Source organism: Pavona decussata, unplaced genomic scaffold (genome assembly GCF_977016875.1).
Source record: "Pavona decussata unplaced genomic scaffold, jaPavDecu1.1 SCAFFOLD_64, whole genome shotgun sequence".
Lineage (NCBI taxonomy): Eukaryota > Metazoa > Cnidaria > Anthozoa > Scleractinia > Agariciidae > Pavona > Pavona decussata.
This window is the reverse complement of record NW_028145484.1, coordinates 6,457,501-6,474,838: the sequence shown is the minus strand read 5'-3', so window position 1 is coordinate 6,474,838 and position 17,338 is coordinate 6,457,501. Positions and strand designations below refer to the sequence as shown.

Below are 17,338 nucleotides of genomic sequence, written 5' to 3'. Positions count from 1 at the left end.
CGTGCAACAGCTCTCCCCGCCCTCCGAAAAAAAAATGTAAACTCTATTCTTAAAATCTGCCTTCAAACGACTGTGCTGAAATATTCTGTAATTCTTACACTTAAGAGACCAACCAACCAACAGTCATCTCTTTTACATAATAATGCATTTATTATTTATTTACTTTTGCATTGAACTAGGTGGGTCCCAAATCAACACCAGTGGCGCTGCAGTGTCTTTGCAACCACTTATCCTCATTTGGAGGGAATTTTCTGGTGGCTCCGAACCCAATCGACTTTGATTACGTATTCAAACAGTTTCCTGACATCTTCGAGTCTGGAAACGTGGTCGTGTTATCGACGGTATTATCCATATTTGGTTTGTGGATTATTGGACTCCTGATTGCCAGACGTGCGGACAGGAAAGATGAAAATAAAGTAAGCAAATAAACTGGTTTCAGTTTGTTGTGACTCTTTGACGAGAGTCTAACCTAAAACGTTTTGAATAGCCGTCGGGTTGACAACTGAGCTAGGGTAGACTAGAGCCGAGCGGGATAATATAAAAGTCTCGCGGAGAGACTGTAGCCATTTTACAGTTGCTTGTTACTGATCGGGCCTTTGAGTGAGAACCGAGGCTGGGGTTGGCTTGGTTTTCATGCAAACCTCAGTGCTTTCATACGTAAATCCAAATTAGCATGAGAACAACAGGATTCTCATTGAAAAGCAGTGAGTCAACCCCAGCCTCGCTTTCACCCAAAGGCCAGGTCACTAAGCACCCAACTACAAAATAGACTATACGATGCTAGAAAGCGTGTTAACTGTAAATCTGTTTCGTGTTCATTTTTAGCTCCAACCGTCTGTTTGTTTTCTTTTGCTGTTCTTTTCTTATGATATTGTGAAAACTAATGGGCCATTTCCAAGTTGCTGTGAACCTCATTATGAAAGCGAGGCTAAGTGCAAAGCTTTTCATATGAAAATTGGTTTTGTTTGCATGTGAATAAAAACTAAGACTTTGCACTCAACCTTTCAAAGCAACTCGGAAATGGCCTATTGATTAAGTGTAGTGTGTGATTAATGCAAGTCGTGTAGTAAGTTTTCAACAAAAAGAAGAGCAAATCTTGTTTTTATGGTTTTCCTTAAAACCTTTGATACATATATTAATGATAGATAAATAAGGGCTGGATTAACGAAGGAATTGACGAACGAGCAAAGGAACGAAAGGAACAAACCAACGAATAGAGGAAGAAGGGAATGAATGAACGAAAGAACGAACGAACGAATGACTGAGTCAATCTGAATCAATAACAATGAAAAAAATGAATGGATGAACGAACGAACGAACGAACGAACGAAACAAACCAATGAATAAAGGAAGAAGGGAATGAATGAACAAAAAAACGAATGACTGAGTCAGCCTGAATCAATAACAATGAAAAAAATGAATGAATGCTGTGAATGAACGAACGAACGAACGAACGAACGAAACAAACCAATGAATAAAGGAGGGAATGAATGAACGAAAGAACGAACGAACGAATGACTGAGTCAACCTGGATCAATAACAATGAAAAAAATGAATGAATGAACGAACGAACGAACGAACGAACGAAACAAACCAATGAATAAAGGAAGAAGGGAATGAATGAACGAAAGAACGAACGAACAAATAACTGAGTCAACCTGGATCAATAACAATGAAAAAAAAAATGAATGAATGAATGAATGAATGAATGAATGAATGAATGAATGAATGAATGAATGAATGAATGAATGAATGAATGAATGAACGAACGAACGAAAGAACGAACGAACAAATGACTGCGTCAACCTGGATCAATAACAATGAAAAAAAAATAAACGAATGAATAAATGAACGAACGAACGAACGAATAACTGAGTCAGCCTGGATCAATAACAATGCAAAAAATAAATGAATGAATGAATAAATGAATGAACGAACGAACGAACGAACGAACGAACGAACGAGCGAGCGAGCGAGCGAACGAAGGAACGAACGAATACACAGACGTATTACTCAGCTTTCCACAAACTTATCATACGATGTTTTCTTTTCTTCAAACGTAAGCTTTTAATTGTAAGAGTTTTCTTTACGCGTGCTCTGGCAACAGTGTAACATGGGCGACTAATATTTTCACTCATTTTGGGTCGTATTTGCCCAAAAGTACTCTCATTCTCTTTTCGTCTGACAGGCAGTTGAAAATCTACGTCTCCAAGTGGAAGGCGAGCGTCTGTTCGAAATTTCAGTGTATACTGGGATGTGGAGAGGTTCTGGTACATCAGCCAACGTGGCCATGATTGTCTACGGTGAGGAGACACGCAGCGAAGCCTTGTATTTATTTGACAGATACAGCGCCAAAAGACTGTTCGCCCGAGCCAGTATCAACAACTTTATAATTTCGTTGCCAGATAATCTACGCTCTCCGATTATGATCAAGATTTGGCATGATAACGAGGGTAATAACCCTTCCTGGTACGTCAATCAAGTCGTCATCAAGGACTTGGAGACCGATGAGAAGTGGTATTTCATTTGTAATCGATGGGTTGCAGTTGACAAAGAAGACGGCGAGTTAGAGGTCGACATACCTCTAGCAAGTAAAAAGGATCTCTCAAGCTTCAAGTACCAGTTTTCAACACGTGTCTCTAAGAGCTTGGGTGATGGCCATATATGGCTTTCAGTAGTGACGAGGCCTCCACACAGTCCATTCACTCGTGCGCAAAGGCTGTCTTGTTGCGTCTGCGTGTTGCTATGCGCAATGCTTGCAGGAGCAATGTTCTATCAGTTTGGTGAAAAGCAAGAAGATACGGTGAAGTTTGGTCCTTTGCGATTGAGTTTAAAGCAGCTGGTAATAGGAGTTCAGAGTGCTGTGATTGTTGTGCCACTAAACTTTCTTATTGCAACTATATTTCGCAATATTAAGATTCCGTATGGCAATCAACAACAGTCTCGGGGTCGACAAGATGAAGAATTAGGCGACAGCATCCCAAATTCAAGCAAAAACCAGAAGATCAAGACTCCTGGCTGTCTTCCCCATTTCTTTGTATATATCGGCTGGACACTCTGCATACTCTCTTCACATGCAGCTGGAACCTTCATCATATTCTACAGCGTCCAATGGGGGAAAGAAATAGCCAACCAGTGGCTTACATCCGCTCTGATCTCTTTCTTTCAAGACGTAGCGGTCATGCAGCCCATCAAGGTGGTCGCCATAGCATTGCTTTTTGCACTGGTTCTTAAAAAACCGCCAGAAGAAAAGACCGCTCAGTCAGTGAAAGATTCTACCTTGAACGTTAGTAAACACGTCAGCGTTATAGCGCCTAAGGGAGATGAACTCGTCGCAGCGCGAAAGACTAGAGAGAGTATTGTAGAGACCATCAGTACTCTGGTGGAGATCGTGTTGTTTCTGGTGTTTGTCGTTTGTCTTTTTTTGGTGGTTTATGGAAATCGAGGATACAATCGATACAGGCTCACGGCGAGTTTAGAGGACGTTTTCAAGGAATCCTTTGAAGAACAGGTTATATTTCACTCTATTCATATAGTGTTATTTTGTTTTAACATGTTACCTTTTCAAAGTCAAAAGGGGTTAACACACTAATTCTGCAGTATTTGTACAAGGATCAAACCCAAAGTAACTGGAAAGTGCTACTAAATAGCTTTAAGGAGGCTCGCGGCGTCACATCCCTCCACGCTACGATGACAATTAATTTACTTGAGAGTTCCACAATGAAAAGAATACTCGACTTAATATTTCACATAATATATGATAGAGTATTAAAATAGGTTTCGAGAGAGAAACATTAAAAGCCTGCGTCATGGTTTCCGTATTTGAAACAAGTCACCAATATTCAGTGTTAACATCTGTATTCCCTAACTTACTGAACAGACTTCATTGTGGTACAGCTTATTGTGACCTCGCCACAAACACGTGCTATGAGCTTCAAACTTTTAAGCTAATTGCCGAAGAATTATGGGGCTGTGCCTTTGAAATTAAGGAGGCTCGCGGCAGTTTTTTTGAACTTAGGGTGGACGTTTTGAAATTACAATCTCGCATACAAGATAAACTTCGATCTCCTTCATATACTACATCATCATCTCAACATATGATCAAAGTTAATTTTCTCATCGGTTTCCAAGCAACAGTTATTACCATAGCAACGGAAGTGCATAGCCTCTCATTTTAAACATTGTCGATTATCTCGAAATCTAGTCAGAGACTTTATGACGAAACTTTAGGGATTTAAACTATTCGAAATTAGAAAAAAATCTGTAAGAGCGTTTTCAAGTAAATAATGAATCAATTTTTACGGGGTGATTTTGTTTATTCCCGCAATATATCTGGCAAAATAAAACTTGACACTTTGTCTTTTCTGTTAAAGGGTCTTTCCTCGTAGCAAAACATTCTAAATGTATATTGAGCTTCAGGGGTGTCTCCGATTTTACGATATTTATGTTTAAATACAGTGAAAATAAAGCACAGATGAATGAAAAAGTTAAAGTAAGAATTCTTTTCGATATCCACGCTAGTTTTAGGCTCAGGAACCGAAACCGGTGCTAGATAAGAAGGCTGAATCTTGGTCAAGTTTCAGTCGTTATTCGCTTTCTCCGAACAAGAATTTCATTTTGTTTGTCCCAGTCTATTTCACTACTATTCACGTGCTTTGAATATTTATCATAATGTTAAGTCGTGCAAAAGGCAAAATTTACAATGGAAGACTTGAGAAGCAGGAGCATATATTTATGTAAATTTTACCTTTTGCACGACTTCGCGTAATCATAAATATTCACAGCACGTGAATAGCAGTGGAATAGACCGGGATAACATAAATAACATAAATATCTTAAAATCTTAAAATCGGAGACACCCATGAAACTCAATATACAAAGAATGTTTTGCTATGAGAAATGACCCTTTAACAGAAAAGACAGAGTGTGAAGTTTTATTTTGCCAGAGATATTGGTGAAAAATGCGGAAATAAACAAAATCACCCCATAAAAATTGGCTCATTATTTACTTGAAAACGCTCGTACAGATTTTTTCCAAATTTCGCCTACAAGTTGTCTAGATTGAGTAGTTTAAATCCCTAAAGTTTCGTCATGAAGTGTCTGACTAGATTTCGAGATAATCGACAATGTTTAAAATAAGGGGGCTATGCACTTCCGTTGCTATGGTAATAACTGTTGCTTGGAAACCGATGAGAAAATTAACTTTGATCATATGTTGAGATGATGATGTAGTATATGAAGGAGATCGAAGTTTATCTTGTATGCGAGATTGTAATTTCAAATCTTCCACCCTAAGTTCAAAAAAACTGCCGCGAGCCTCCTTAATTTCAAAGGCACAGCCCCATAATTCTTCGGCAATTAGCTTAAAAGTTTGAAGCTCATAGCACGTGTTTGTGGCGAGGTCACAATAAGCTGTACCACAATGAAGTCTGTTCAGTAAGTAAGGGAATACAGATGTTAACACTGAATATTGGTGACTTGTTTCAAATACGGAAACCATGACGCAGGCTTTTAATGTTTCTCTCTCGAAACCTATTTTAGCATTCTATCATATATTATGTGAAATATTAAGTCGAGTTTTCTTTTCATTGAGGAACTCTCAAGTAAATTAATTGTCATCGTAGCGTGGAGGGATGTGACGCTTACAAATTTTGTTATTTTTGTTTTTGCTTTCTAGGTGGATTCTAAAGATGCTTTCTGGGGCTGGATCAAGGAGGAGTTTATTCCAGGAGTCTATGACAACACATGGTACAATGACCAGCGGTTTATCGGTCCAGAGGGTTACATCAGCACCAGAGAGGCCTTCTTAGTGGGCATGCCCAGATTCAAACAAATCAGAATCAAGGCGGGTAAGACATGCAAATAATTATAAATAGTCAACCAAATTACAGACGGGCCAACCCGGAGATAAGTAGACAAACGGAAAAACCAGAACACAGATAGCTGTCAGACCGAGAGGCGGATAGATAAGGAAATGAGAGCCTAACAAATAGACTGATAGACAGACGACAGACAATTCAGAAGGCTTTTACATCTCATCAATTGATAAAGGTGATACGTTTGTTTGGATTGGTAGGGAAGTAGTTCATCAGATGCAAAACAAGCTAAGTCAATACACAATTTCTTTTGACCACGTTTAGAGATGCCAGTTTTACCTAACAACCATACATATTTAGCAAATTCGCGTCCGAGAGGGGAGAATGTTCTTCGTTGGTTTCTTCTCCTACACTTTGCTGAGAACTGCGAGTTCTCGGTACCGTTCTAATAAGGGGCCATAGTACATGAAATAAAAATTGGTTTTGTTACGTTTATTACAATTCTTCCCTTTCTTTTCCATTAGAATATCCATGTCAGGTTGCCAAGGTGTATTCTGAGATCAACCGCTTGTTCAAGAAATGCATTCCGACTTATTCACTCCTCGACGAAGACGGTACACGCTTTCATTTGCCTGGGTGGATACCGGTAAAGAATATTAGTCAATACGACTCTGTGTATGAACTGCTGAGGCTGTGTCCAAAACCTTGGCGTTATAACACCTCACGGGAGCTGAATACCTTGTCGTATTATGGGAGGCACTCAATGTATAACGGTGGGGGCTATGTCGCTGATCTTGGATACAACTCGCGAACAGCTTTGAGAGTTGTCCGCAATCTAGAAAGCAATGAGTGGATTGATGAAAGAACGGCAGCAGTCTTCGTAGAGTTTACGGTTTTTGAGCCGTCGACCTCTTTGTTTAGCGTGGCAAAGTTTCTTTACGAAGTTATTCCAACTGGAAGACCGGAAACGTGGGCGCGGTTTGACACGCTTTCTATATATGCTACCTCTGACCCCAAGCTTCACTCTCTCTTTGTGGCTTGTCAAATTATTTTGTTACTTTTAATCGCTTATTTTCTTTTACTGGAGGCTGTGAAGATTTATCGCCAGTCCTGCTCGTACTTTACCTCATTTTGGAACTGGATGAACCTGCTGCAGCTTGTTTCTGCTATCACAACAGTCACATTCTTTTTCTTTAAAGAAAACTACTTAACCTCATTTGTAAAACATGTGCAAGCCAACCCGTTCGAGACAACAAGTGTGGATTATATCTTGTTCTGGTCCGATCTGGAATTAATTGTATTATCGGTAGTGGTGTTTATAGTCACGGTGAAATTTCTACGAATCATTCGATTTAATAGACATGTCTGCCAAATGGTTGCCTCACTCAAACTTTCGTCGCCTCATATGGCGTCTTATTCTGTCCTTTTCTTCATCAACATGCTCGCATTTACACTTCTAGGATTGCTGTTATTCGGAAATGAAATTGAATCCTACAGTTCATTCATAGATGCACTGGGCACCCTGATTCAAAAGTTCCTCGGAGGGGACTTGCATTTTTATGAATATCAATCTTCCAACCGCGTTCTGGGACCTATTTACGTATTCAGCTACATGCTCAGCATGGCTTTTATTCTCATAAACATGTTTATAGCGATTCTAAACGAATCCTATGGGAGCGTCAAAGAGTTATCAGGCGGCAAATTTGCGGATGCTGAGCTTGGCGACTTCATCAAGCAGTATTATTTAGCGCGATTCACGCGCTTGTACGAGGCTCTAAAGCGAAAGTTGGGAAATTTTGGCTATCGTCATCAGCTCTACGACAGGTCAAGAAACGAATCGAAAATAAAATTAAGACAAGAATGTGTCGGCAGCTTCACCGCTCTGCCATCAGATTACCCTCCTTATGTTGACACCTGGGATCGAGTTGACTGTTCATCGCAGCATGTGTTACTTGATGATAACGTGAATGCGCATGACAAAATCACCGCTGAGGATACTATAGACGCTGGTCAACTCAACCAGGCTGCGTCATTTGATGACCTTGACATTCCCAGCGTCCCTCCGGTCGCCTCTAGTGATGACGCTAATACGGAACTGTTAGATGTGCTAGAGGATCTCCCCGAGACTGTGATCGCACCATCGATAGCGTCTGATAGAAATGTCTCCAATACAGAGTTTATGAATCTTTTGGGCGACCTTCCTGAGTCCATGGTGGATGACGACGAGACCATTGATAATGTTCGTAAAGGGCTTGCTAACATTGGTGCCGTATTAAGACTCAACAACAACACACTTAGAAGATTCTCAACCACTGGAGACAAGTATATCGTGCAGACAAATCTACAGATGGGTCCTTCGGTTGCTTTGACTCTAAGAGCGAGACGAGAAAGTGAACCACACGTGATCACAGAGTGATTGTACAGACTGTTTTAGGACTTTTTGTGGACAACAAATTTCCTTAAAATACCAACCATTAATAACAAATTGGAGAAATTATAAGGGAAAGGTCGTTCGATATGATGCGTTGTTTTCGTGAAATGTTTTCTCTGCACAAGGCTTGTAGTGTTTCAAACATCATCAAATCGATAATCACCTGCCTCGCATATGTCGTCATGCGACTCTCATTTACTGTGGTATATAGAACTGTGTAAGATTTCCCAACCATAATATGAAACTCTTATCACTGTAAATTACCGCCTTATGCACCAATCAACTGGTGCTGAAAGTCTGTCTGTTCATGGCGGAACTTTGTAGTCTAGCTTTGACAATCTGAGCTGTACAAAAAAAATTCTTAGCTGTGAGTTTAGTAACATTAGAACTTTAAAAAAGTTTTACTGTGCTTGCTGTGCTGTCGATAATTAGGACCACTTTAAATAGTATTTTAGCCTGTTTTGTTCAAGGGAAGTAGAGGCTTAAGATTAGATATCAATCTCGCGTCCAGACCTCCTCTTCTCAGTCCAGAGGTGAAGAAAATGTAATGGCTCAACCCTGATTGATTCTAGCACTTTCTTCATAACAACAAAAATCGAAATTTCTTGTTTAGATACAGCTTTGTCTCTAGAGAAGAATATACGATATACGGATCTTTGAAATGACGAACGTCAGGTATAAAATTAATTGCGTCACTGCAATATCACCTGTAAATAAAAAAACTAAGTGATTATATTGAATAAACCCCGTCCATAAACAACTGTCTGAGAAGCGTGGCTTGGAGTGTAAAAGGGGAAAGGGGGCTGAAACAATAGCTGACCATGATAACATGGCAATAGTAAAATAGTGGAATTTATTTAAAACTGGATGATTGTATGATGCAACTCCAGGGATTTGATTAGCTTAACGGCCATGATATATGGGCCATTATACCATGCACGGGAAAAAGCGACTAGTAAATTGTCTTCTGGTTGTTCTTGCAAGTGAAATTAGCAACATCTAGCAATACTTTTTTTTATTGCTTTAATAAAACGATTATTCCACTCGCGCTGGTCGGATACGAGATGATTATAGCCAACTTGGCGCTACGCGCTTCGTTGGGTATCTATCATCTATTAGCATACCTCAGTGACTGACTATCGCGTAACGCGTAATCTGATTGGCTACACAGGTGCCGTCTATCGATCGATAGACGGCAGTTTGTCAGAGCGCGCCCGATTTAGCATGCACCATTGCATAAATATATCAAAATTTATGAAATAAAAAGATTTTTTGCTTCATAGATCTATCACTGAGGTATGCTAAAACAATTAGACGGCTCGCTCTCGGTTTCTATCGGCTTTGATAGTTGGCTGGGGCTTTGCCTCTCGCCAACTATCAGCCGATAGAAACCTCGAGCTCGCCGTCTAATTGTTAAATATCCAACGAGCGCTTGTGGAATAATTATCCGGGTAAATTAAAAGTCGCACTATTTTAACAAAGGAAAATATACTGGGAAATCATGTTTTTGGGTGGAATAACCACGGCCATGGTGTAACCTGGTGGAAAAATGATAGATATATCTTTTGAGTCAGTGACACCGGCATACTCGTAATTTATAATATGCTTGTGCCACTGACTCAAAAGACAAAATATGTCTATCAACTTAATTATACAATTTTATTATGTGGAAGACCCAATGACTTTTTTCGGAATCTTTATTCTATTGTTAGACGTTCCGAAGACCACACGTCAATCACAGTTTGGCCTTGGTACTTATCCAATAATAAAAACTGCCCGTCAAGGAAAAATAACACCAAAAAATAAACAAATAAATAAAAGGAGAGAAAATATTTCATCAGTTCTTTTATGCTCACTTTTCAAGTTTTCTCATGCGAAAAATAAACCAGTTATCGTTAGCCCTATATAAGTTAATCACTTTGAGCTTTGGTGAATAAATTTCCGCGCTGCTAAAAATAACCCTTTCTTGTCTGCGTCAGCTTTGACAACTGCCAAAAATTTAGCCATTGAAAACATTATAGTGACGTAGAACTGGTCATTTGAAAACCCTTTTACTTAAAAGGTCCAGTTATTCAGTTGCAAACTTGCGTTGACCGGAGTGCTCCACAAATTGTTCAAAAATGTTACACTACCAATACATCGACATGATAAGCTGGTCCTTTTAACTGTTTGGCTTCCTCTGGCTCGGTGTTGCACATTAACCAGGTTGCCATGATACGGCATATATTTTTCGACCTGTCTCGCTCATCAAGACATTTGCTTTGTCAGTGTTTTATTTTTAAATTGAATCTGGCTGAAAGACGAAGTAATACTTTGGTTCTTGGGGTACTTCGACATATTTACAGCTTTGGACACAATTAGTATCTTCAATTCAAGATAAACTTTGTTATATGAACGCTGCTTAAACATGGATATTGTCAATTATGTGATCATGCTGCTATTGATCATATTTGGTTTTCAAGAAGTCAAGCTTGTACCTTTGGGTAAGTTACTCTATTGTTTTCTTCGTTTATAACAGAAATTTGTTTTCATTATTGCGACGTTTTTCATAACAAAATATTACTCGACGAGAATAGCACATTTCGAAAAAATAAACCGGGCATATCGTGTCTTTTTGGTAACTATTTTTAAATCGGCGTTGATTTCAACTAAGCAGAGGGCACGTAGCTTGAATTTTTATTACATTTACAATGCATAACTCGCACCATTTTTGTAGTTTCTTCGGGAAACCAAACAAAACAAGTTCAGTAAACAAAATTAAAATGTTCCCGAAAGACGATCAATTTGAAAGCTAAATTTCTTGTCCATTGTTCTAAGTCGAGTGCCAGAATATAATATTGCGTGTGGCATGTAGAATTCTCATTCACCTTCATGAATAATTATTATCATTTAAATTCAACCAGGGTATAAGTTCTTATGAGCATTAATAGCGGTTAACTTTCGCTTCGCTGAAAAGTGAATTCAGCAGGTTAAAATTGTGTTTTTAAACCTGACTGCCACTCTAAACCAGTCCTCCACGCACTCAAGTGATATCTATTGATCAACACTTTCGTGATGGCGCTGGTTGTTATGTTGTGGACGCTTTTCATAAGAGGTTTGTGAAGTTACTGGAGCACAAAATGTTGCTCTTAAATTATTTTATGTCAGCGAGAGTTTGCAAAAATGTCTTCCAAATACACTTAACAGCTATTCCACTTATTCTTATTCCGGATACGGACAATCGAACACAACCTTAATCTTTTTGATCGTAGCCCCAAAAGGTTCACGTACTGTAGTTAGGATTTCTACTCTGTTTTGGATCAAAATTGTACTGAAATTAAACTGAACTACGTAAAATGGCGTCAAGACAAATAAAATAATCACATGATTTTATGAAAGTGAGAACAAGCCCATTAGCGGGTACTAAGATTTTTCGGCCAAGGCAAAAGGGAAAGATTTGAAAAACAACTGGCCAACAATGTTTCAAGCTGTAAGTCATGCCGATCATCGCTATCCGTAGTTTCAAAAAATCATTTTAAAGAATAATTTTCAACAACACTGAAATAGGTTCCTTTGAATCACGGATTTGTTCAACATTTCTTAAGTTATACTAAAACGCGTGACATGGCTGCTTTCAGGAAATGAAAGCCTATTAAAAATTAAAATCCTCAACGCCTATTTAAAGGCGGTGCTGCACGCGAAAATAGCCCTTTTCACGGTTAACTCTGCTCATTTGAATTACAATGAAATCTAGCATGCATGTGAGACAATTTCGGGCTATTTTGTAGTTTTAGCCAGAAATTGCCTTGTATCCACGTTGGATAACATTGTAATGCAAATGAAAAAAATTAACCGTGAAAAGGGCTATTTATTGGAAAAGATAAATTGTTTATTTTCTTCTTTAAACAGTAGTTACGTTATGAAATGGAATAAATTATTTTCATTGTTTCCTTTCATCAGCTTTGTGTGAATTAATATAATATTTTTATGCATCTTCTCTTTCTATCAGAGGACCACTTTGTTGTAAGGCTTATTGTACGATCAACAAACTTTAATTTGGACTATGCGAACACGACAAGTCCTTCCTATAACAGTTTGAAGACAAACGTGTCAAACCAGGTAAGCAGATCATGACAGCCATGGCAAGTTCAAGCTCATTTATTCACACTTATTCGTTATAAAAACAATAATTATAGTAAGTAAGAATAGAATAGAAATAGAGCTGGCTTTTTACCATGTTGAATTCTGCATTGCATTTGAAAAGTGCGTAGCAGCCAAAAGAGCAAAGCTTTCAAGTGAGCCACCTCTACAGTGCAGTTACTAGTGGAGGGTTATATTTATATAAGTACAGTCAACTCTCTCATAGCGACCACTTCTCTCAAGCGACCGCCTCCCGTGAGCGACCACTTCGTAAACAACCGTTTTGTTTCTCAGTTTAATACTGTTTCAAGAGCTCTCTCGTAAGCGACCACCACCCAAACTTCTTAACGGACCGCGACCACTTTTTAGACCCGAAAATTGGCATATTCTTTTGTTTCTCGTTTCTGGTAAGCGACCACCCAACATAATCACGTATGATCGTTCGTAAATCATTACTCAGAAGTAACAAAAGTTCAATTTTTATTGACGTACCTCGCACCTGACCCCGGACTGCTGACAGATAATAACAGCTTACAGACAGAGAAGATGCCTATAATAAGATCTGTAGGTAAACGGGAATTGTTACAGCGATCTGTTCCAAAATGTTATACAAAGTTTCATCAGAAGAGTGAATGGATGTAAACAAAATCAAATAAATTAGTTTCTATTTGCCTAGGTTTAGCTGCTAAGGTAATACTTTTATGTAATTAATTAATTAATCAATCTACTATTAGCCTTATTTTGTTGATCTTCCCCGTAAGCGATCACCTCCCGTAGGCGACCACTTTGTGCCCCAAAGGGGGGTCGCTTACGAGAGAGTTAACTGTAGTTACAAAGCTCCTAGCTAAAGTAATGCTGTTTTAACATGTTAAAAAGGAGGTTCTCGCGAACTCTATCTGTGAAAAGATAGTAATTGTATTAAAAATATATGTAAGAACCTTTCTTTATGACAATGTTGAGAGCGACGATATTTTTAACATTTCAAATGAGCAGTAAAAACGGGTAAAATAAAATATAAGACTTTACTTCAGAAGCGAGTCCAGAGTAAGCTGTACGATTACTAGCCTGAACTTGATACAACTTTACGTTGTAAGTATTGGTGGGTTATAATTAAGTCGATTTGGCTTTGAATAGCCTGATGTCTTATTCATGCGATACTAATAGTAATATTGTCTCATCGCTGAAATTTGGTAGAGAAGTATAATTATTTGTTAAGTATGATGATAATTTATTGTTACCAGGTTAAAAGTATGGTGAGCGGCTCTCCTGGTTTTATATCGGCTGAATTTGCAAGATTCGGGTAAAGTAACTCTGTTGTTAATATATAATGCAGGGTAAATCGAAACTACATTATTATGATTATGATTATCGTTCCTTTTCTGATTGTTGTTACTGTTACTAACTTCTATTGTTGTTGTTACTGTTGCTAAGACATTATTGTTATTATTATCGCTATTAGTAGTAGTAATAGTAGTTAGCAGTACTGTCTGTGTTTATACACGTCGTAGCCTAAGTTGTTGCAGCTGTACCTATATTTGTTTTGTGTGGTTGTTTAAAGGCCGATTTAGACGATACAAATTTGCTTACGACTGTCGCATGTGATTTCTAGTGCGCGCGCTGCTCGCGCCATGCAAGACATCGCACACAACTCTCGTCACTCAACATTGCCTATACCTACGATTGTCGTAGGATCTTAAAACATGTTTTAAAATCCTACTACATTTTTCGTGTTGTGTGCGTCTGTCGTAAGGATGTTGTAGGTTGATTTACACGACGCGATTCGTGTTGTGGGCATGGCGTAAGGGTGTCGCATGCGACAAATCGTACCGTCTAAATCGCCCTTAACGCCACCATTCTGTGAATGATAACTACGTGATTGCTTGCCTTAAAAGGTGAGAGTTCACATCATTAAAACGACTGAGCAGCACTATCCGGACTGTAGTACTATTCAGTCGTAATTCTGCAGAAGTGCATTCTAAATTTTACCTCCACTAAGTGTAACCATTTTAAAAACTACTGACACTAACATCAATTCTTTCTAACGGTGCTGATTATTTTTCGGTATTTTAAAATTTGACCTTTTCCCTTTTTTAGCGACGACAGTCGTTGTAGTGAAAGCGCTCACTTAGTTTTCTGATTTTCCAATTTACAGTCCTCATCCGTTTCCTAATCAAACGATCGCTTCCCTTATGGTGGAAATGATTATTGGTTACCAGAGAAACTACATGGACAAATTGGTAGAGAAACTGAAAACTGAATATGTTAATCCCAGTTTGATGTTTGATCCTCGTTACTTCGAGATGCAACATCCTTGTAAGTGGGCCCTAATTTAGTCTTCAATTCAATACAATACAATACCATACCATACCATACCATACCATACCATACCATACCATACCATACCATACCATACCATACCATACCATACCATACCATACCATACCATACCATACCATACAATACAATACAATATACTTTATAGATCATTCAAACCTAACTTACAAAGAATGAGCTAAACTACAATTATATTTCTTTAATTACAAAGCATAAGGAGTAGCGATCAGTTAATTTAAAGTAATTAAATCACATTTCTGACCCAGTGTTTAACATTTAGTTAGAGCTAAAATGGGATATGGAAATCCATGAATATGACTGAAGATTTCAATTTAGTCCATATACTCTAGTTTGTTTTATTAGCTTATTAAACGGAGCCATCAAATAGAAGAAAGATCTTTAATCCACAGTTCAAAATATAAGTTTCAAATATTGACATTCATTTAAACGGAGTCAGTTTGCAATAATTTTCATATTCTTCGATTTCGGCTTCAGCTGACCAAATTCCGTCCAAATGATAAAAAACGCATCATTAATAAGTCACGAATCGGCAAGCTGCTGATACTTTGATGCTAAAATCTTTTCTTTTTACTAACTGACAGTTAATTACACCTGTCTTCCACCAACTGTGAGAATCAATCTCAACAAGACCCTAACTGAAGCTAAAGTACTTTTTACAACGGATGAGAAACACTTTCATGCTGAAGTCATCCACTCGTCTTGCAGCCAAGCCTTGCAAAGTAAAGCATCTTGGGAAATATCGAAAGCGGCAGTAAATTTAGGAGTTTTTGGAAATTTCCTTCCCCGACCACTAACTCGGCACGCTAAGGAAATCCACCTGCATCAAAGGAGATCTAGAGACAGCTATCTATATATCAGTTATGTGTTGAGGGACTCACTGGATCACCGGATTATTGCTTATGACTACGGCTATGTTTTACTCCTTCGACCCCCTCCTGTTATAAACATTAGCGGCGTCAAACGAGCCATAAAAGGGAAAGGAGATGTGGTTCTATCCACGTCAGCCATATCATCTGCCTTCGACAGAGGGAGATTAAAATACAGCTGGTATTGTCGAAGGAAAGAAGAAAGTTTCCCTGTGGATGACTTGCATTTTGTTGATGTTCAGGATGAAAGTTCTCATAATTCAGGTGGTTGCTATGGGTACGGCCCAGGAAGGTTAAGAGGAACGAAAACGTACCTTAAGGTAGACGTAGACAGAATGGAGGCGGGTCTGACGTATGTGATTAGGGTCAAAGTTAAGCGGCGCTCAAAAACCTCAACTGATGATCATTACATCACAGTCTTGATGCCAACCAACTTTACAGTAAGGTGAGTTTAAGAAGTCATGAATTGCCATTCTAATCAGTGGTGTATTTTAATGTCCAGTACATTCGTCTTAGATTTTTCTCTGGGAAGTCTTACAACTGTGTTAAGAGTTACTCCTTTATTAAAACAGACCGAAGTTTTAACGCCCCATTGAAATTTAAACTGTGTTTCAAGTTCAGTCAGTTTGTCACCAGTGCATCTGGAACTTTATGGCACTTTCAAGTTCAGGGCAATTAATCCTTCCCTGATTCTCATATCGCAATTTTAACTCTATGTGTTAACCCGGTAATTCTTTTTGTTTTGTTTTAATTCTTCTAGATGTTCGTACAACTGTCAACCCAAAGCCACCATCAGCAAGCGGACGGTTATCGAGTCTCGCTGTTCAGGTCCACTCTGCCAAGTCTTCACGGGGTATCATTGGTCCTTACACAAGAGATACTCTCTAAATCCCGAGGACCCTTGGACTGAAGTCCAAAATTTAGAAACAAAATTGCTTACCAAACTCGATGGACCAAATTTTGTATTAGCTGGAAAACTCAACGAACGGGAACATTCCTTAGAGGCGAACACTATTTATAAAGCGAGGGTTGTTGCTTTAATAGATGAAGAGCAAGTTAAGGGAGACCAAGTAATATTCGAAACCAATTCAGCTCCGTTTACTTGTAATAATGGGGGATGTAGTGTGGCTCCTCCTGAGGGATTCACTTTGCAAACAAGTTTCTTGGTAAACTGCTCACAGTGGTACGATACTGATTTGCCTTTATCATACTCTTTCAGGTGAGCAAAATTTAACTCAATAATGCTAACGCCGGAGGTAAAATTATTAAATTTGAAGGGCCGGCCTTGGAAGACGCTAAATTTAAACAAGTGTACCGGCCGGCAAAAGCAACAGCAACTAAATGTGGTTTGCCCCTCCTCAAACTTCAGAATATAAACTAAAATCAGTATAAAATAGAAGTGATGCATAAAGAGAATCCTCGTATCTATCAGTTGTACAAGGGCAGCTTCATATTTTTTTCTGTTATCAGTTACAGTTCTTCAAAAGGCAAGGTTATCATCAAAAGTGGCTCATCCCTCCCCTCCCTGACGACAATCCTTCCTCAAGGACACCAAGCAGAAGATTACAACATCACCATACTGGTCGAGATTGTAGATTCTCTGGGGGCTGAGACTTCAGATACGTTAGTTGTCAAGGTAGAATTTGATGACGTTACAGGGAATTGTGATTGCCTGTATAAATGAATACTGAATGTGATATAATGCCATTTTATACACATGTTGTCGGGTGAAACGCATAAAACATGCCAAG

At 38.7% G+C, this 17,338-nt stretch overlaps 2 protein-coding genes across 6 annotated transcripts in view; both read left to right on the top strand.

The window, feature by feature from the left end:
• LOC146478791 (polycystin-1-like protein 2) overlaps positions 1-9,008 on the top strand; it is a 39,359-nt gene extending 30,351 nt beyond the window's left edge. For all 4 annotated transcript variants that reach the window (XM_085112420.1, XM_085112421.1, XM_085112422.1 and 1 more), the window contains 4 exons: positions 180-416; positions 2,189-3,511; positions 5,678-5,849; positions 6,341-9,008. In XM_085112420.1, the coding sequence (XP_084968546.1) occupies positions 180-416; positions 2,189-3,511; positions 5,678-5,849; positions 6,341-8,232 (3,624 nt within the window). In that variant the 3' untranslated portion in view covers positions 8,233-9,008. The remainder of the gene's footprint in view (positions 1-179; positions 417-2,188; positions 3,512-5,677; positions 5,850-6,340) is intronic.
• A 1,526-nt stretch (positions 9,009-10,534) lies between these two features.
• The window catches only part of LOC146478790 (polycystin-1-like protein 2), an 18,515-nt gene continuing 11,711 nt past the window's right edge, over positions 10,535-17,338 (top strand). For both annotated transcript variants that reach the window (XM_085112427.1, XM_085112426.1), the window contains exons 1-7: positions 10,535-10,730; positions 12,236-12,345; positions 13,608-13,666; positions 14,519-14,679; positions 15,303-16,032; positions 16,348-16,806; positions 17,058-17,223. In XM_085112427.1, coding sequence (XP_084968553.1) covers positions 10,655-10,730; positions 12,236-12,345; positions 13,608-13,666; positions 14,519-14,679; positions 15,303-16,032; positions 16,348-16,806; positions 17,058-17,223 — 1,761 coding nt within the window. In that variant the 5' untranslated portion in view covers positions 10,535-10,654. The remainder of the gene's footprint in view (positions 10,731-12,235; positions 12,346-13,607; positions 13,667-14,518; positions 14,680-15,302; positions 16,033-16,347; positions 16,807-17,057; positions 17,224-17,338) is intronic.